This window comes from Heloderma suspectum, chromosome 3 (assembly GCF_057233095.1).
Source record: "Heloderma suspectum isolate Gila_16-S chromosome 3, 16-S_ref, whole genome shotgun sequence".
Taxonomy (NCBI): Eukaryota; Metazoa; Chordata; class Lepidosauria; order Squamata; family Helodermatidae; genus Heloderma; species Heloderma suspectum.
In genome coordinates, this window is record NC_139460.1 from 2503339 (window position 1) to 2524737 (window position 21399).

Below are 21399 nucleotides of genomic sequence, written 5' to 3' on the forward strand. Positions count from 1 at the left end.
TCCCTTTCACATTCTTCAGTGTGAAAATTTTGAAGTGGGCATACCTGTTGTTCTCAGTTGCTGATTGTTTTGTTAATTTGTTTAATTTGTGCTGTCATTGAATCACTGCATGTGTTTTTGAAGTTGCCGAAAGGAGTGGCCTTCAACCAGGTTTTGGTTCTTTCAGGGATCGTTTTAACACGAGTTGGATACTACACCATTCCACCCATGGAAGAGCTGGCCAAAATGACGAGTGACAAAGGAGAGTGCATTGTGACAGATTTCACCATTGGCCGTAAAGGTGAGGATGCTTCTCTGCATGGAGGCCTTTTCTGCCACAGCTGCCTTTCCAAAAGCTCAAATAAGTTCCTTTCTGCATGAAAGTTAAGTAATTTCCTGGCTTGAAGGAGCTGAGCTCACACCAGCAAAAAAATAATCAAAGTATGGACCAGGCTACCTCATGTACAGCACAGTGGCTGGCTCTAGGAATATGGGGCCCTGTCACACTGCTGTTTTTAGTCATAGGCATGGTGATTGTGCACATGGATTTTGGCAAGTGGCACAGTTCCTTTGCATGTGCCGGGCACACATCCCTGCCTTCCACACCGCCTTCACGTTTGTCTTATGCATGGCATTTTCATCCATGTCAGAAGGCAAAGTTCAAAGATCATCTGAGATTAGGGAACCAGGAGTGCTCCCCCCCCCATCTTCCCTGCCCATAGCAGGGCTGTTCCAGCTTCCTAAGCCACAGAAAGCTTTCTTCCTTTTTACTAGAGACTGCTCTCAAGATTTCTGTCCTCCATAATTTGCTGGGAGAAAGGTCCCTCAACTTCCCCAGCCCCATTTTGGCAGGAGGAGACAGAAGAATGCCTCCTTCAGCATTTCAGGGAATTATTTGATAACTTTAATATCTGTCATAGCAACTGGGGGCTCATAGCTTCTACTGACTGCTGTGCTTGCTTGAGATAAATTTTATTATTTCAACATTTGTATGCTACCTTTCAGAGCTATCCCAAGGTGACTCACATCATTGTTGTTCAGTCGTTCAGTCGTGTCCGACTCTTCGTGACCCCATGGACCATAGCACGCCAGGCCTTCCTGTCCTGCGCTCTCTCCCGGAGTGTGCTCAAGTTCATATTCATTGCATCCGTGATGCTATCTAGCCATCTCATCCTCTGTCGTCCCCTTCTCCTTTTGCCTTCAGTCTTTCCCAGCATCAGGGTCTTTTCCAAAGAGTTTTCTCTTCGCATTAGGTGGCCAAAATATTGGAGCTTCAGCTTCAGTATCTGTCCTTCCAATGAGCACTCAGGGTTGATTTCCTTGAGGATGGACTGATTTGACCTCCTTGCAGTCCAGGGGACTCGTAAGAGTCTTCTCCAGCACCACAGTTCGAAAGCATCAATTCTTTGGCGCTCAGCCTTCCTTATAGTCCAGCTCTCACAGCCATACATTACTACTGGGAAAACCATAGCTTTGATTAGACGGACCTTTGTCGGCAAGGTGATGTCTCTGCTTCTTACTATGTAGTCTAGGTTTGCCATAGCTTTCCTCCCAAGGAGCAAGCGTCTTTTAATTTCATGGCTACAGTCACCATCTGCGGTGATCTTGGAGCCCAAGAAAGTAAAATCTGTCACTGCTTCCATTTCTTCCCCTTCTATATGCCAGGAAGTGATGGGGCCAGATACCATGATCTTCGTTTTTGTAATGTTGAGTTTCAAACCAGCTTTTGCACTCTCCCCTTTCACCCTCAACAAGAGGCTCTTGAGATCCTCTTCGCTTTCTGCCATTAGGGTGGTATCGTCTGCATATCGGAGGTTGTTGATAATTCTCCCAGCAATCTTAATTCCGACCTCTGATTCATCCAACCCGGCGTTTCTCATGATGTACTCTGCATATAAGTTAAATAAGCAGGGTGACAATATGCAGCCTTGTCGTACTCCTTTCCCAATTTTGAACCAATCAGTTGTTCCATGTCTGGTTCTTACTGTTGCTTCTTGACCCTCGTACAGGTTTCTCAGGAGACAGGTAAGGTGGTCTGGTACTCCCATCACTTTCAGAATTTGCCACAGTTTGTTGTGATCCAGACAATCAAAGGCTTTAGCGTAGTCAATGAAGCAGAAATAGACGTTTTTCTGGAATTCTCTTGCTTTCTCCATGATGCAGCGAATGTTGGCGATTTGATCTCTAGTTCCTCTGCCTCTTCGAAACCCAGCTTGTACTTCCGGTAGTTCTCGGTTCGCATACTGCTGAAGCCTAGCTTGTAGGATTTTGAGCATCACCTTGCTGGCATGTGAAATGAGCGCAATGGTGCGGTAGTTTGAACACTCTTTGGCGTTGCCCTTCTTTGGAATTGGAATGTAAACTGACCTTTTCCAGTCTTGCGGCCACTGTTGAGTGTTCCAGATTTGTTGGCATATTGAATGCAGCACTTTAACAGCATCATCTTTTAGGATTTTAAATAGCTCAGCTGGAATACTGTCATCTCTGCTAGCTTTGTTGTTACTAATGCTTCCTAAGGCCCACTTGACTTCACTCTCGAGGATGTCCGGCTCAGGTTAAGTGACAGCACTATCATGGCTATCAGGGACATTCAGATCTTTTCTGTATAGTTCTTCTGTGTATTCTTTCCACCTCTTCTTAATCTCATCTGCTTCTGTTAGGTCCCTGCCTTCTTTGTCCTTTATCATGCCCGTCTTTGCACAAAACGTTCCCTTGAGATCTCCGATTTTCTTGAAGAGATCTCTAGTCTTTCCCATTCTGTTGTTTTCCTCGATTTCTTTGCATTGTTCATTTAAGAAGGCCTTCTTGTCTCTCCTTACTATTCTCTGGAACTCTGCATTCAGTTGGATATATCTTCCCCTTTCTCCCTTGCTTTTCGCTTCCCTTCTTTCCTCAGCTACTTGTAAAGCCTCATCAGACAGCCACTTGGCTTTCTTGCATTTCTTTTTCTTTGGGATGGATTTCGTTGCTGCCTCCTTAACAGTGTTACAGACCTCTGTCCATAGTTCCTCAGGCACTCTGTCTATCAGGTCTAACCCCTTAAATCTATTCCTCACCTCCACTGTATATTCATAAGGGATATGATTGAGGTCATACCTGAATGGTTTAGTGGTTTTCCCTACGTTCTTCAATTTAAGTTGAAATTTTGCAACAAGAAACTCATGATCTGAGCCACAGTCAGCTCCAGGTCTTGTTTTTACTGACTGTATAGAGCTTCTCCATCTTTGGCTGCAAAGGACATAATCAATCTGATTTCGATATTGACCATCTGGTGATGTCCATGTGTAGAGTTGCCTCTTGTGCTGTTGGAAAAGAGTGTTTGCTATGATCAGCGTGTTCTCTTGGCAAAAGTCTATTAGCTTTTGTCCTGCTTCATTTTGTACACCAAGGCCATGCCTGCCTGTTATCCCGGTGATTTCTTGACTTCCTACTTTAGCATTCCAATCCCCTATGATGAAGAGGACATCTTTTTTTGGTGTTAGTTCTAGAAGGTGTTGTAGGTACCGATCAACCGATCAACCGTTGATAGAACCGATCAACCTCAGCTTCTTCGGCATCAGTGGTTGGGGCATAGACCTGAATTACTGTGATGTTGAATGGTTTGCCTTGGATTCGTACTGAGATCATTCTGTCGTTTTTAAGATTGTACCCCAGTACTGCTTTTCCCACCCTTTTGTTGACTATGAGTGCTACTCCATTTCTTCTAAGGGATTCTTGCCCACAGTAGTAGATATGATGGTCACCTGAATTAAATTCGCCCATGCTTGTCCATTTTAGTTCGCTGATTCCCAAGATGTCAATGTTCAATCTTGCCATCTCATGTTTGACCACCTCTAGCTTACCTTGATTCATTGATCTGACATTCCAGGTTCCTAAACAATATTGTTCTTTACAGCATTGGATTTTCTTTTCACCACCAGACACATCCACAGCTGAGTGTCCTTTCGGGTTTGGCCCAGCCGCTTCACTCTTTCTGGCGCTACTTGGAAATCCCCTCTGCTCTTCCCCAGTAGTATATTGGACACCTTCGGCCACCTTCGGGGCTCATCTTCCGGCGTCATCTCTTTTAGCCTTGTGATACGTTCCATGGCCCCTTCATGGATCACTGCCTTGTTGTGGCGAAGGGGCTTGCGTAACTCAGTGAAGCCATAAGCTATGCCGTGCAGGGCCACCCAAGACGGACAGGTCATGGCAGAGAGTTCTGACAAAATGTGGTCCACTGGAGAAGGAAATGGCAACCCACTCCAGTATTCTTGCCAAGAAAACCCCATGCAACGTATCACAAGGCTAAAAGATATGACGCTGGAAGATGAGTCCCTCCGGTCGGAAGGTGTCCAATATGCTACTGGGGAAGAGCAGAGGGGATTTCCAAGTAGCGCCAGAAAGAGTGAAGCGGCTGGGCCAAACCCAAAAGGACACTCAGCTGTGGATGTGTCTGGTGGTGAAAAGAAAATCCGATCCTGTAAAGACGTCACCAGATGGTCAATATCGAAATCAGATTGATTATGTCCTTTGCAGCCAAAGATGGAGAAGCTCCATACAGTCAGTAAAAACAAGACCTGGAGCTGACTGTGGCTCAGATCATGAGCTGCTTCTTGCAAAATTTCGGCTTAAATTGAAGAACGTCGGGAAAACCACTAAACCGTTCAGGTATGACCTAAATCATATCCCTGATGAATATACAGTGGAGGTGAGGAATAGATTTCAGGGATTAGTCCTGATAGACAGAGTGCCTGAGGAACTATGGACAGAGGTCCGTAACATTGTTCAGGAGGCAGCAACGAAATCCGTCCCAAAGAAAAAGAAATGCAAGAAAGCCAAGTGGCTGTCTGATGAGGCTTTACAAGTAGCTGAGGAAAGAAGGGAAGCGAAAAGCAAGGGAGAAAGGGGAAGATATATCCAACTGAATGCAGAGTTCCAGAGAATAGTAAGGAGAGACAAGAAGGCCTTCTTAAATGAACAATGCAAAGAAATCGAGGAAAACAACAGAATGGGAAAGACTAGAGATCTCTTCAAGAAAATTGGAGATCTCAAGGGAACGTTTTGTGCAAAGACGGGCATGATAAAGGACAAAGAAGGCAGGGACCTAACAGAAGCAGATGAGATTAAGAAGAGGTGGCAAGAATACACAGAAGAACTATACAGGAAAGATCTGAATGTCCCTGATAGCCATGATAGTGCGGTCACTGAACTTGAGCCGGACATCCTCGAGAGTGAAGTCAAGTGGGCCTTAGGAAGCATTAGTAACAACAAAGCTAGTGGAGATGACAGTATTCCAGCCGAGCTATTTAAAATCCTAAAAGATGATGCTGTTAAAGTGCTGCATTCAATATGCCAACAAATCTGGAACACTCAACAGTGGCCACAAGACTGGAAAAGGTCAGTTTACATTCCAATTCCAAAGAAGGGCAACGCCAAAGAGTGTTCAAACTACCGCACCATTGCGCTCATTTCACATGCCAGCAAGGTGATGCTCAAAATCCTACAAGCTAGGCTTCAGCAGTATGTGAACGGAGAACTACCGGAAGTACAAGCTGGGTTTCGAAGAGGCAGAGGAACTAGAGATCAAATCGCCAACATTCGCTGCATCATGGAGAAAGCAAGAGAATTCCAGAAAAACGTCTATTTCTGCTTCATTGACTACGCTAAAGCCTTTGATTGTGTGGATCACAACAAACTGTGGCAAATTCTGAAAGTGATGGGAGTACCAGACCACCTTACCTGTCTCCTGAGAAACCTGTACGAGGGTCAAGAAGCAACAGTAAGAACCAGACATGGAACAACTGATTGGTTCAAAATTGGGAAAGGAGTACGACAAGGCTGCATATTGTCACCCTGCTTATTTAACTTATATGCAGAGTACATCATGAGAAATGCCGGGTTGGATGAATCAGAGGTCGGAATTAAGATTGCTGGGAGAATTATCAACAACCTCCGATATGCAGACGATACCACCCTAATGGCAGAAAGCGAAGAGGATCTCAAGAGCCTCTTGTTGAGGGTGAAAGAGGAGAGTGCAAAAGCTGGTTTGAAACTCAACATTACAAAAACGAAGATCATGGTATCTGGCCCCATCCCTTCCTGGCATATAGAAGGGGAAGAAATGGAAGCAGTGACAGATTTTACTTTCTTGGGCTCCAAGATCACTGCAGACGGTGACTGTAGCCCTGAAATTAAAAGACGCTTGCTCCTTGGGAGGAAAGCTATGGCCAACCTAGACAGCATAGTAAGAAGCAGAGACATCACCTTGCCGACAAAGGTCCGTCTAATCAAAGCTATGGTTTTCCCAGTAGTATTGTATGGCTGTGAGAGCTGGACTATAAGGAAGGCTGAGTGCCGAAGAATTGATGCGTTCGAACTGTGGTGCTGGAGAAGACTCTTACGAGTCCCCTGGACTGCAAGGAGGTCAAATCAGTCCATCCTCAAGGAAATCAACCCTGAGTGCTCATTGGAAGGACAGATACTGAAGCTGAAGCTCCAATATTTTGGCCACCTAATGCGAAGAGAAAACTCTTTGGAAAAGACCCTGATGCTGGGAAAGACTGAAGGCAAAAGGAGAAGGGGACGGCAGAGGATGAGATGGCTAGATAGCATCACGGATGCAATGAATATGAACTTGAGCACGCTCCGGGAGAGAGCGCAGGACAGGAAGGCCTGGCGTGCTATGGTCCATGGGGTCACGAAGAGTCGGACACGACTGAACAACAACAACAACAACGTTCCATGGGGTTTTCTTGGCAAGAATACTGGAGTGGGTTGCCATTTCCTTCTCCAGTGGACCACATTTTGTCAGAACTCTCTGCCATGACCTGTCCGTCTTGGGTGGCCCTGCACGGCATAGCTTATGGCTTCACTGAGTTACGCAAGCCCCTTCGCCACAACAAGGTAGCGATCCATGAAGAGGACTCACATCATGCTAAAGCATAAATATTCCTATAAAAATCCATGCCACAGTCCTGCACAGAGTTAGGTGCTCTTAATCCCATCGAACTCTGTTGGATGGTGATCACAAATAGTATCAGGAAGCTGCAGTACTGATGACAAAACCGCATTATTTATTTATTTATTTATTTATTTATTTATTTCTATACCGCCCAATAGCCGAAGCTCTCTGGGCGGTTCACAAAAACTAAAACCAAACAACACACAATAAAACAATTTAAAATATATAGAACATTAAAACCACAATATAACAATACAACCACAATAAAACCTAGCAGCAGTACAGGAGTTTAAAATACAGATTTAAAACAGCAAAGATAAAAATTTAGAAAGCTGAAATGCCTGGGAAAATAAAAAGGTCTTCACCTGGCGCCGAAAGGAGTACAATGTAGGCGCCAGGAGAACCTCACTAGGGAGCTCATTCCAGAGCCGGGGTGTCACAACAGAAAAAGCCCTCCTCCTAGTAGCCACCCGCCTCACTTCCTTTGGCAGGGGCTCACGGAGAAGGGCCGCTGACGATGATCTTAAGGTCCGGGCAGGCACATATGGGAGGAGGCGATCCTTCAGGGAACCTGGCCCCAAGCCGTTAAGGGCTTTGAATGTTAACACCAGCACTTTGAATCGGGCCCGGAAATGGACCGGCAGCCAGTGCAGCTGGAAAAGTACTGGCGTAATATGTGCTCGCAGGCCAGTCCCTGTTAACAATCTTGCTGCCCTATTTTGGACCAGCTGAAGTTTCCGGACCATTTTCAAAGGCAGCCCCACGTATAACGCATTGCAGTAATCCAGACGAGAAGTTATCGGAGCATGGATAACTGTAGCTAGGCTATCTCTGTCCAGATAAGGGCATAGTTGGTATACCAGCCTAAGCTGATAAAAAGTGCTCCGTGCCACTGAGTTCACCTGTGCCTCAAGTGACAGTTCTGGATCCAAGAGCACTCCCAAACTATGAACCTGATCCTTTAGGGGGAGTGCAACCCCCTCCAGAACAGGTTGATTATCACCTAGCCGGGCAGACGAACCACCCACTAACAGTACCTCCGTCTTGTCTGGATTGAGTTTCAGTTTTTTGGCCCTCATCCAGTCCATTACCGTGCCCAGGCACTGGTTCAGAACAGCCACTGCCTCACCTGGTTTTGATGAGAAAGAGAGGTAGAGCTGGGTGTCATCCGCATATTGATGGCACCTCAGCCCACACCTCCGGATAACCTCCCCCAGCGGTTTCATGTAGATGTTAAACAGCATGGGGGATAGAATAGAGCCCTGTGGAACCCCATGGCACAATTGCCATGGCACAGAGCAATAATCCCCCAGCACCACCTTCTGGAATCGGCCATCCAAGTAGGAGCGGAACCACTGTAGTGCAGTGCCTCCAACTCCCAACCCAGACAACCTATCCAGAAGGATACCATGGTCGATGGTATCGAAAGCCGCTGAGAGGTCCAGGAGAATCAACAGGGTCGCACTCCCCCTGTCCCTCTCCCGGCAGAGGTCATCCCACAGGGCGACCAAGGCAATTTCCGTTCCAAAACCAGGCCTGAAGCCCGATTGAAATGGATCTAGATAATCCGTTTCATTCAAGAGTGCCTGGAGCTGTCCTACAACCACCCGCTCAAGCACCTTGCCCAGGAAGGGGATGTTGGCCACTGGCCTATAATTGTTAACATCCTCTGGGTCCAGGTTAGGCTTTTTCAGGAGTGGTCTAATTACTTCCTCTTTTAAAGTGGCAGGCACCACTCCCTCTCTCAAGGAGGAATTTACAACCTCCTGGACCCAGCCGGACAACCCCTCCTTGTTTGATTTAATAAGCCATGAAGGGCAAGGGTCAAGCACACAAGTGGTCGATTGGACTTGGCCAAGCACCTTGTCCGCATCCTCAGGCCTCAGTAACTGAAACTCATCCAATAAAACTGGACCAGACGGTGCTCTGAACGCCTCTACCAATGGAACTGCATTAATGGTGGTGTCCAATTCATGACGAATCTGAGCGACTTTATCCTCAAAGTGCTGCGCAAACCCGTCACAGCGTGCTACCGAGGGTTCCACCGTCTCTCTCCCTGGCCCAGAATGTAACAGGCCGCGAACCACTCGGAAAAGCTCCGCCGGGCGACACTGAGAAGATGCAATGCTGGTGGAAAAGAACTGCCTCTTTGCCACCCTCACCGCCACAGAGTAGGCTCGATAGTGGGCTCTTACCTGTGTTCGGTCAGACACAGCACAAGTTTTTCTCCACCTGCGTTCTAGCCGTCTCCCCTCTTGCTTCATTGCCCTCAGCTCAGGTGTATACCAAGGAGCTGGCCGGGCTCTGCTCAGAGGGAGAGGGCGCTTGGGTGCGATCGTGTCAACCGCCCGAGTCATCTCTGCATTCTGCAGAGCGACCTGGGCTTCGACAGGAGCACCAGCCATACCAGCAGGAAAATCCCCCAGAGCCCTCTGGAATCCATCGGAATCCATTAATCTCCGGGGGCAGACCATTTTAATAGGTCCCCCACCCTTGCAGAGGGGAAAGGCCGCCAGAAGTCTAAACCTCAGCAGGAAGTGATCTGACCATGACAAAGGGACAGATGTTAATTCCTCTACTTTCAGATCACCATCCTCCTGCTCAGTCGAGAAAACCAGATCAAGCGTGTGTCCTTCTATATGCGTTGGGCCAATGACATGTTGGGACAGCCCCATGGTTGTCATGGCGGCCATGAAGTCCTGAGCCGCCCCGGATACAGCGGCCTCAGCATGGAAGTTGAGATCCCCCGGGACCATCATCCTGGGGGTCCTCAACACCAAGTCCGAGACCACCTCCGTCAGCTCAGGCAGGGAGTCTGATGGGCAGCGGGGTGGGCGGTACACCAACAGAATCCCTAATCTGTCCCGGGTACCCAACACAAGGTACAGACACTCAAGATCTGCACTCGAATGAGCAGGAAGCCTGGAGAGGGAGATTGAATTCCTATAGACCACAGCAACCCCCCCCTCCCCGACCCTCAAGTCGGTGTTGGTGCTGCACTGAGTACCCAGGAGGGCACAGCTGGGAGAGAGTGACCCCTCCCAGTTCCCCCACCCAGGTCTCAGTAATACATGGCAGGTCAGCCCCCTCATCCACAATCAAATCATGGATGAGGGAGGTCTTATTTTGGGCCGACCTGGCATTCAGCAGCAGCACCACCAGACCCGAGGGCAGACTGGTAAGGCTGCCAGGAACCATCAGGTTGGGGGAAGAACCAGAAGAGGGGACAGCTGTAAGGTGTCTAGCCCCTCTTCTCCTCAGCTGGCCTGTTAATCCCCCAACGCCATACCTCCCCCTGCCCGTGACCACAGTTATGGTGGCACCTCCCCCACCCCCTGAGTTGTCCAATAGTCCTCCCAGGCACATATTAAAATATTAAGATATAAAATATACAACAGTTTAAAAGAATATAAAAGAGATAAAAGAGAACAGCAGCTAAGAAGGAGCAGATAGTCCACGTTTGCCCCTTCCCCTGGTCTTTAAAGCTGCTGCCCTCTGCTGCTGCTGCTATTTGCTGCTGGTGTTGTGGCTGCTGGTGTCTCTGGAGAGGCAGGTGGGTAGATCTTGCGACTCCAAGTGCGACGCTAAGTGCGCACTTAGCGTCGCACTTGGCGCGACGCTGAGGCGCTGCCTCTGGCAGCCCCGCCTTAAGTACCTGTGGGCGGGGGCAGAAGCAGGCTCAGGCTCAGGATCCACCTGGTGCAGCTGCTGGCTGGTCCTCCTTCCCCAGGCTCCTTCCCGAGCAGCCTCTGGCAGCCCCGCCTTAAGTACCTGTGGGCGGGGGCAGAAGCAGGCTCAGGCTCAGGATGCACCTGGTGCAGCTGCTGGCTGGTCCTCCTTCCTCAGGCTCCTTCCCGAGCAGCCTCTGGCAGCCCCGCCTTAAGTACCTGTGGGCGGGGGCAGAAGCAGGCTCAGGCTCCACCTGGTGCAGCTGCTGGCTGGTCCTCCTTCCCCAGGCTCCTTCCCCAGGCTCCACCGCATGCAATATGCATGCTTCTTTAAAGTCACTGGAGGGGAAGATGAAGCAACCCAGGCCACAGTGGAAATACATTAATGGAAAACCAGATTTGCATTGTTAATGGGAAAGGCCTGATGTATGTATGCATGCAAACCCACAACCATGTCTGGGAGCTGTGTGGCAGTTTACACATGCTTACACTTAACATTACTAAGACACACGTTGGTGTCCAGGATGATTTTGATGTAGTCCAGCCAATCCACCAACAATCCAGTTTGTACTAACACTTTGGTTATCATCATCTTTTCTCTAGGCTATGGCTCAATCTACTTTGAAGGCGAAGTCAGTCTGACTAACTTGAACCTGGATGAGCTTGTCCACATCCGCAGGAAAGAAGTTATTGTCTACCCCAATGATGAACTGAAACCACCTATTGGGGAAGGTTTAAATCGGTAATGCAGACCTCCTCATGCTGGCTTGCATGTTCTTGTTACTTTAAACATGCTGCTTACTCTTAAGTTTATCTGCAGGAGTATTTGCGTTTCAGGTCTCCAAACCTCTGTTTTTTAACAGGAGAGCTGAAGTTACTTTGGATGGAGTTTGGCCCACTGACAAAACCTCACGTTGCTTGATAAAGAGCCCAGAACGGCTGGCAGAAATGAACTATGAAGGCAGGCTAGAGGCTGTGTCTCGGAAACAGGGTGCCCAGTTCAAGGAGTACCGCCCTGAAACTGGTTCATGGGTATTCAAGGTAACACCTACTGTGTGTGAATAAATCAAATGAGCTCCCATACTGAAGCCGTAGCATCTGCTCCTTTTCTCTACGGCCTGGAAGATTTTAAAGCTCACTCCAGAAGGGTTGAGGGAAAATAGCTTCAATCATCGTTGGAAAGCCTAGACTTTTTATTGGCATGCAAAATACAAACTTCCCCATGCTTTAGGCGAATCTTCAAAAAGTGTCTACAAGCCACCATCATAATTTGATAGGCATTTTGTCTTAGTCATATCTACAAGGTATTTTCTGTCTTGTACAATTAGTTCTGGCTTTTGCTTCTGTCCAGGTGGCTCACTTCTCAAAATATGGCTTGCAAGATTCTGATGAGGAAGAGCAGGAGCCCCCATCCAAAGCCGAGGCCAAGAAATTGAAAACTGCTCAGGTGGCCCCTCCAGGCCAGTTGGTGTCTCAGCAAACTGCTCTAAGTGGGAAACCAGCACCTCCCTCCAAGGTAGGAAAAAAGATCATGTGTACTGGAGCCCTCAGAAAAGGGAAGGTTAAAATAAGTTGCTCTATGGCAGGGATGGTGGCCAGACCTGACCACCTTAAGAACAGGGGTTCTCTGTGTGTGATCATTTATCTCTTTCCTCGCCCGACTCCAAAGTCTAATTGCTGAAGCCCTCCCTTATGGGTGCTGAAGGCAAGGAAAGGCATTGAGCTGGCTGGTTGCATTCCCTCTTCTGGTCCTAACAGTGCCAGGAGGTAAAGAGCTAAGCTCAGAACAGAGTCAGCCTGCAGCAGCATGCTTTGCTCACCTATAAGCTGCATGCCCAAGAAAACTAAGATGCCTCTGAAAATGTAAGATTTCTGCATTGACCTCTTAAAATTCAGTCCTCATTGGGCTGAAGTTGCTTCTACTCTACTCAAAGCATAAAACCAGGCTAGAAGGAACTGAAATGCCAGCACTTTTGTGTAGTGGACAGAGCCATCCCTGACATGGGGCTATTGCCACCATGTAGTAAGAAGCAGCTCTATGGTTCTTGGTTTGGAGTAAAACTTTGGGGAATTTAGGCTAAGATAACTGGCCATAGAGAAATTTACTGTGTTTTCTCCTTGATAACATGGCTTAGAAATAGAGCATCTTGCACGATGAGCTTAGTGATTTCTTTTAAAAAGAACAAGAGCAGATATGCGTGCATGTGTGTGTACATGCAGAGGATTAAAACAGTCCATTCACTTGACCTCTTCTTTTGTAAGAAATGTGACCCTTTCTAATATAGATGCTGCTAGAGAACACATTCTAAATGTTCTGGGAGGGGGCTGAGAGTGAGAGTGCCTAACGGTTCCAAGAGGATTGGATGAAACCACATTGCCACTCAGATGCATTCTCTTGTCCTGCGTTTTAGCAAAAGCTGATGCATGATCATGTTCCCTGTCTTGTATGAGTGAGCAGTGCTGCATTCCATGTGTGATGACAGAATTGTAACTGTTCAGATTTCTGTTACTACCCTTTTTCTGCTCTGATAATTTGCTTCCCTCTACCTGCCTAAAGTGATTTCTTGAAATTCAGTTCTTTGGAAGAGACACTGTGATGCCAGCATGATACTGTGCATTGTGTCAGTGCATTACATTGGTGTTTATGCCCACCCTACTCAGCAGCTTCTGGGTGTGGGACATTAGGCTGAATCCAGGACTGGTGCGTCCAGGAGGCCTGGGCTCTGTGGATCAATCATAACATAGCAACTAATGCACCATTGCTTTAGACCTATACTGGATTGAACCTGTCTTTTGGTGTCTGCAGAGCCCAGATGTTGAACAGCTGGGGAAGGTTGTGGAATTTGACAGTGACATGGCAGACATCACTCAGGAGCCTGTTCAAGATTTTACTGTGGAAGAGAGCCTCGCAGAGGATCAGGAGCCAGTGCCAGCTTCCACCCACATTGCATCCTCTCTGGATATCAACCCTCACACATTGCAGGTGAATCTCTCTCCGTCTGTATTTAATTTTTGTGAACCACCCAGAGAGCTTCAGCTATTGGGCGGTATAGAAATGAAATGAAGAATGAATGAATGAATGAATGAATGAATAAAATCGGTGCCGTTTACCTGGTCAGGTCCTCCATTTGGCTGCTGATATCTGTCTTGATATCAAATCTGTTCCATGTAATGGAAGCTGTCTTGAGTTGCTGTTTTGCTTGCCTTCTGAAACACGTTGTTTCTTTAAAATATGGGGGTTATTTTAAAAATCAATTCGCTTTTTATTCAGGAAAACTAGAATGTATATTTTATTTTTATTTAGAAATCTGTATTCCGCCTTGTCTTAAAAGTCCCAGGTGGCTAATAGTCACAGATAAAACAAATGTGCAAACAGGAACAGATAAAGCATCCAATTGAACTGAGGGGGTGTGGCTTGAATACTCGCAGCAGCTGTGTAGGCAGGAAGTTTCAGTCTGTTTCCCGCCTCCCAGCTGAGCAAAGAAAGCTGCTCAGCTGGTCTAGGGACTATAGAAGCAAGCACGTTCCCAGAGAAAGAGAGCGATCAGAGCACGCTATTAGGGAGAGCAAACAGGAGTTTGGCAGGGGAGGTCAAGGGGGAGGCCCGTAACATTTTTTTAAAACCTTTTTTTTTTCATTTATTTGTCTTGTAACACAAACTTCTATACCAGTGGGACTCTCTTTTTAACCTCCAGTGAGTAGAGGACCAGGCACAGGCTACTCTAGAACAATCAGAAAGCTAGACACAATAAGGGAAAAGAGGCTATAGAAGGACAAGACTCTCCAGTGATGGTGACCTGCAAGGTGTGTGCCATGTTTGTTTTCTTGCCTGAGAACAACCTGGCCTACACCTGCAACAAGTGGAAGTTGATCACGCTGCTGGAAGAAAAAGTAAGCGGACTGGAGTGGCCAGTGTTGACCCTCCAGGGAATAAGAGAACACGAAGAGTTCTTGGTCAGAATGGTGGAACTACAGCAGCAAAGCTGTACAGGAGTTAGAAGAGCAACAGTAAGCTGAGGCAGAAGAGGGAAATGCTGAGGTGAGGAAAAATGAAGTCGGGGATACTCCTTGGAAAAGGGTGACAGTTAAGAGCAGAAGAACTAGAAGCCATTCTACACCAGTGGAAGCATTGGAACTATGGAACCATTTCCAGGTACTTGAGGATGAGACTGGAGGACAGCCTGCAGAGGAAGAATTACAAGGGACCCCGCAGGAGAGTGAGCAAGAGGCTGAAGGTCAGCCAAGCAGAGGCGATGAAACCCAGGCCTACAACAAGAGGAGGAGAAGAGTAGTAGTAGTAGTGGGAGACTCCTTGCTGCCTGGGATCGAAACCCAAGTATGTCGCGAAGACCCATGGACTCGCCAGGTATGCTGTCTTCCAGGAGGACAGATTAGAGATGTGACTGAAGGGTTGCCTGCACTCATAAAGCCCACTGACAGGTATCCCTTTCTTCTCATCCATGTGGGAACAAATGATACCGCTAAGCGGAGCTATGAATAAATCTTGCCAGACTTTGAAGCTTTGGGAAGGAAACTCCAGAACTTTGGGGCTCAGATAGTTTTCTCATCCATCCTTCCAGTAGTTAGAAGAGGGATAGAAAGGGAAAGAAAAATACTCTGGGTGAATGAGTGGCTACGAAGGTGGCGCCGACGAGAGAGATTTGGATTCTGGGACGACGGGCCATACTTCCTGGAAGATGGACTGTTGGCAAGAGAGGGTTGCACCTCACAAAGGCTGGGAAGAATGTGTTTGGCCACAGCATGAAGAACTATATCAGGAGGGTTTAAACCGAAGGCTACAGGGAAGGAAGACGTAAAGTTGGGGGTAACAATGGATGAAGGCTCATGCACCGCAATGGCGAGAACAGCTCCAGTAGCACCCAATAATAGTCTTCACAAATATCTAGGAAGAAAGTCAGACCATGAACTACATGGTCTTCCATGTCTATATACTAGTGCACAGCATATGGGAAACAAACAGAACAAACTTGAACTCTTATTTGTTGTTGTTGTTTATTCGGTCAGTCGCTTCCGACTCTTCGTGACTTCATGGACCAGCCCACGTCATGGACCAGCCCTGTCGGCCATTGCCACCCCCAGCTCCCCCAAGGTCGAGTCCGTCACCTCCAGAATATCATCCATCCATCTTGCCCTTGGTCGGCCCCTCTTCCTTTTGCCTTCCACTTTCCCTAGCATCAGCATCTTCTCCAGCGTGTCCTGTCTTCTCATGATGTGGCCAAAGTACTTCAGTTTTGCCTTTAATATCATTCCCTCAAGTGAGCAGTCTGGCTTTATTTCCTGGAGGATGGACTGGTTTGATCTTCTGGCAGTCCAAGGCACTCTCAGAATTTTCCTCCAGCACCACAGTTCAAAAGCATCTATCTTCCTTCACTCAGCCTTCCTTATGGTCCAGCTCTCGCAGCCATAGGTTACTACGGGGAATACCATTGCTTTAACTATGCAGACCTTTCTTGTCAGCATGATGTCTCTGCTCTTCACTATTTTATCAAGATTTGTCATTGCTGTCCTCCCAAGAAGTAAACGTCTTCTGATTTCCTGGCTGCAGTCAGCGTCTGCAGTAATCTTTGCACCTAGAAAGACAAAGTCTGTCACTGCCTCCACATTTTCTCCCTCTATTTGCCAGTTATCAATCAAGCTGGTTGCCATAATCTTGGTTTTTTTGAGGTTGAACTGCAACCCAGCTTTTGCACTTCCTTCTTTCACCTTCGTCATGAGGTTCCTCAGCTCCTCCTCACTTTCAGCCATCAAAGTGGTATCATCTGCATATCGGAGATGGTTAATGTTTCTTCCAGCGATTTTAACTCCAGCCTTGGCTTCATCAAGCCCAGCCCGTCGCATGATGTGTTCTGTGTACAGGTTGAGTAGGTAGGGTGAGAGTATACAACCCTGCCGTACTCCTTTCCCAAACTTAAACCAGTCCATTGTTCCGTGGTCTGTTCTTACCATTGCTACTTGGTCGTTATACAGATTCCTCAGGAGGCAGACAAGATGACTTGGTATCCCCATACCACCAAGAACTTGCCACAATTTGTTATGATCCACACAGTCAAAGGCTTTAGAATAGTCACTAAAACAGAAATAGACGTTTTTCTGAAACTCCCTGGCTTTCTCCATTATCCAGCGGATATTGGCAATTTGGTCTCTAGTTCCTCTGCCTTCTCGAAACCCAGCTTGTACATCTGGCAATTCTCGTTCCATGAATTGCTGGAGTCTACCTTGCAAGATCTTGAGCATTACCTTACTGGCATGTGAAATAAGTGCCACTGTTCAATAGTTGGAACGTTCTTTGGTGCTTCCCTTTTTTGGTATGGGGATATAAGTTGATTTTTTCCAATCTGGTGGCCATTCTTGTGTTTTCCAAATTTGCTGGCATAAGGCATGCATCACCTTGACAGCATCATCTTGCAAGATTTTAAACAGTTCAGCTGGGATACCGTCATCTCCTGCTGCCTTGTTATTAGCAATGCTTCTTAAGGCCCATTCAACCTCACTTTTCAGGATGTCTGGCTCTAGCTGACTGACCACAGCGTCAGATCTATCCACGATATTATTATCCTTCCTATACAGATCTTCCGTATATTATTGCCACCTTTTCTTGCTCTCTTCTGCTTCTGTTAGGTCCTTGCCATCTTCGTTTTTGATCATACCCATTTTTGCTGGAATTTACCTCCGATGTTTCTAATTTTCTGGAAGAGGTCTCTTGTCCTTCCTATTCTATTATCTTCTTCTGCTTCCACGCATTGCTTGTTTAAAAGTAATTCTTTATCTCTTCTGGATAACCTCTGGAATTTTGCATTTAATTGGGCATATCTCCCCCTATCACAGTTGCTTTTTGCTTTCCTTCTTTCTTGGGCTGCTTCCAGTGTCTCAGCAGACAGCCACCTTGCCTTCTTGGTTTTCTTTTTCTTGGGGTCATTTTTTGTTGCCACCTCCTGAACAGTGTTGCGAACCTCTGTCCATAGTTCTTCCGGGACCCTATCTACTAAATCTAGTCCCTTAAATCTATTCTTCACCTCCACTGCATATTCATGAGGAATATTTGTGAGCTCATATCTGACTGATCTGTGGGTCTTCCCTATTCTCTTTAGTCTGATTCTAAATTGTGCAATAAGAAGTTCATGATCTGAACTACAATCAGTTCCAGGTCTTGTTTTTACCAACTGCATAGATGTCCGCCACCTTTGGCTACAAAGGATGTAGTCAGTCTGATTTCAGTGTCGACCGTCTGGTGAAGTCCATGTATAAAGTCGTCTCTTAGTTTGTTGGAAGAGAGTGTTTGTTATGCACAGTGAGTTGTCTTGGCAAAATTCTATCAGCCTATGTCCTGCTTCATTTTGTTCTCCCAGACCATGCTTGCCTGTAATTCCAGGTGTTGTTTGACTACCCACCTTAGCATTCCAGTCTTCTGTAATGAAAAGAACATCTTTTTTTGGCGTACTATCCAGTAGGTGCTGCAGATCCTCATAGAACTGATCTACTTCTGCTTCTTCAGCATCTGTGGTTGGGGCGTATATTTGGATCACTGTGATGTTAAATGGCTTGCCCTGAATTTGAATTGAGATCATTCTGTCATTTTTTGGATTGTACCCATGCACTGCTTTAGCCACTTTATTATTAATTATGAATGCTACTCCATTTCTTCTGTGGTCCTCTTGTCCACAGTAGTAGATCTGGTGGTCATTTGATGTGAAGTGGCCCATGCCAGTCCATTTCAGTTCACTGACACCCAAAACGTCTATATTTAATCTTGACATCTCCCCAATAACCACATCCAATTTGCCCTGGCTCATAGATCTTACATTCCAGGTTCCTATGGTGTGTTGATCTTTAGAACATCGGATTCATCGTTCACCACCAGCACCATCGGCTGCTAGCTGTCCTTTCAGCTTTGAGCTAGCTGCATCTTAATACAGCTGCGAACTCTTAATACAGGAATGAAATTACGACTTGATAGGTGTAACTGAGATTTGGTGGGGTGACTGAAGGAACACCTAATGACTTTGAATGAGTTCAAATCTCCAGGGCCAGATGAACTGCATCCCAGAGTAATAAAGGAACTGGCAGAAGAACTCTCAGAACTGCTGTCTTTTTTCTTTGAGAAATGATGGAGGATGGGTGACGTGCCAGATGATTGGAGGAGGGCTAATGTGGTCCCTATCTTCAAAAAGTGCAAAAAGGAGGAACCTGGGAACTACAGAGCAGTCAGTCTGATATCAGTCCTTGGGAAAATTCTGGAGCAGATGATAAAGCAATCCATCTGTAAGCACCTGGAAAACAATGCAGCGATTACTTGAAGCCAACATAGATTTGTCAAGAACAAATCCTGCCAGATGAATCTGATCTCATTTTTGGATCAGGTAACCTCCCTTGTGGACTGTGGGAATGCTGTGGACATCATATACCTCGACTTCAGCAAAGCTTTCGACAAAGTGCCCCATGATATCCTGATGAGGATTCCATCTTTATCAATGGAATCTTCTCCAACTGGGGAGAGGTAACAAGTGGGGTACCGCAGGGCTCAGTGCTGTTCCACGTTTTTATGAATGACTTGGAGGAGGAGGTGCAGGGAATGCTGATCAGATTTGCAGATGACACAAAATTGGGCGGGATAGCTAATACTTTGGAAGACAGAATCAAAATTCACAGCCATCTTGATAGGCTGAAGTGCTGGGCAGAAAACAACAGAATGACATTTAATAGGGATAAATGCCAAGTTCTGCATCTAGGAAAAAGAAACCAAATGCACAGTTACAAGATGGGGAATAGTTGGCTCAACAATACTACAAGCGAGAAGGATCTTGGAATTGTCAATCAGAAGCTGAAGATGAGCCAGCAATGTGATGTGGCTGCAAAAAAGGCCAGTGCTCTTTTGGGCTGCATTAATAGAAGCATAGCTTCTAAATCCCGGGAAGTACTAGTTCCCCTCTACTCAGCCCTGGTTATGCCTCATCTGGAGTACTGTGTCCAGTTCTGGGCAGCACACTTTAAGAAGGATGCAGACAAACTGGAGAGGGTTCAGAGGAGGGCAACAAAGATGACCAGGGGACTGGAAACAAAGCCCTAGGAGGAGAGACTGAAAGAACTGGGCATGTTTAGCATTGAAAAGAGAAGGCTGAGGGGAGATAGGATAGCGCTCTTCAAGGACTTGAAAGGTTGTCCCAGAGAGGAAGGCCAGGATCTCTTCTCCATCCTCCTAGAGTGCAGGACACGGAATAATGGGCTCAAGTGACAGGAAGCCAGATTCTGGCTGATCGTCAGGAAAAACCTCCTGACTGTTAGAGCAATACAACAGTGAAACCAATTCCCTAGGGAGGTGGTGGGCTTTCCCACACTGGAGGCGTTCAAGATGAGGCTGGACAGCCATCTGTCAGGGATGCTCTGACTTGGATTCCAGCATTGAGCAGGGGGTTGGATTCGATGGTTTAATAGGCCCCTTCCAACCCTAATATTCTATGATTCTATGACTCTCATGACTGGAATACAGCAGTTGAAGGATATAACTTGTTCAAAAAGAACAGGAGGAACAGAAAGGGAGGTGGGGTTGCACTGTATGTTAAAAATATTTCTGCACAGAAATACAGGAGGATGAGCTTGGGAGGCCCATCAAGAGCATCTGGGATAAAATAAATGGAGCAAAGAATAACAGGAATCTGGTGGTTGGAATCTACTACCAGCCACCCAATCAAAGAAAAGACGAGGATGAAACTTTTGGAAAGTGTATAGCCAGTGTTTCAAGGAAGCATGATGTAGTAGTAATGGGGGACTTCAATTTCCCTGATCCTTGTTGGGAGATAAATTCTGCAAAACATGGCCCCTCCAGGAAATTCCTGACTTGTGTGGCAGATAACTTCCTCCTACAGAAAGTTGAGGAAGGAACTAGAGGATTGGCTGTCCTTGACTTGATCTTAACCAACAGAGATGACTTAGTGGATAAAGGATTCCTGCATTGAGCAGGGGGTTGGACTCGATGGCCTTGTAGGCCCCTTCCAACCCTACTATTCTATGATTCTATAAGTAGCAGTTACAGGAACTCTGGGGGAAAGCGACCATGTTGTACTTGAGTTCTTGGTTCTAAGGGAAGCAAAAGCCAAGTGTAGCGAAATGCGTACCCTGGACTTTAGGAAATCCAATTTTAATAAACTAAATGTTTATTAAATGTTTATTATTTTTAATAAACAAAGATAAGTAAGGTCTCCTGGCAAGCGACTCTAATGAGAAAAGGAGTCCAAGACGGGTGGGAGTTTTTAAAAAAGGAAATTCTCAAGGCACAATTCCAACAAGAAGAAAAGGTGGAAGACAACAGAAGAAGCCAATGTGGCTTCACAAAAAGCTTAGGGATGACCTGAGAACAAAAAAGGACACATATAGGAAGTGGAAAGAAGGCCAAATAACAAAGGAAGAGTACAGGCAGCTAGCACAGAATTGCAGGGATGGCATCAGGAAGGCTAAAGCAGAGAACGAGCTGAGGTTAGTGAGGGATGCTAAAAACAACAAAAAGGTTTTCTTCAGCTACGTGCATAGTAAAAGACAGAGGAAAGAAATGGTTGTTCAGCTATTAAATAAGGATGGCAAAATGATAACAGATGACAAAGAAAAGGCAGAAGTGCTCAATTCCTACTTTGGCTCTGTCTTCTCTCAAAAGAGGGTCTATGACCCCCCTGGCAAAGGCAAAGTACAGGCTGAAAGGGCGGGATTGCAGCTTGAGATCGATAGGCATATGGTGAAGGAACTCCTAAATACTTTGAATGAGTTCAGATCTCCAGGGCCAAATGAACTGCATACTAGAGT

The 21399-nt window shown here is 46.5% G+C and overlaps 1 protein-coding gene across 4 annotated transcripts in view; it reads left to right on the forward strand.

Moving 5' to 3' along the window:
- The window catches only part of NUP98 (nucleoporin 98 and 96 precursor), a 73362-nt gene that overhangs the window by 33688 nt on the left and 18275 nt on the right, over positions 1–21399 (forward strand). For all 4 annotated transcript variants that reach the window (XR_014788916.1, XM_084842166.1, XM_084842165.1 and 1 more), the window contains 5 exons: positions 167–280; positions 11194–11332; positions 11454–11631; positions 11942–12106; positions 13397–13573. Coding sequence is in view for 3 of the 4 variants with exons in the window: in XM_084842166.1 (XP_084698292.1) it covers positions 167–280; positions 11194–11332; positions 11454–11631; positions 11942–12106; positions 13397–13573 (773 nt within the window). In the remaining variant the exon portion in view is untranslated. The remainder of the gene's footprint in view (positions 1–166; positions 281–11193; positions 11333–11453; positions 11632–11941; positions 12107–13396; positions 13574–21399) is intronic.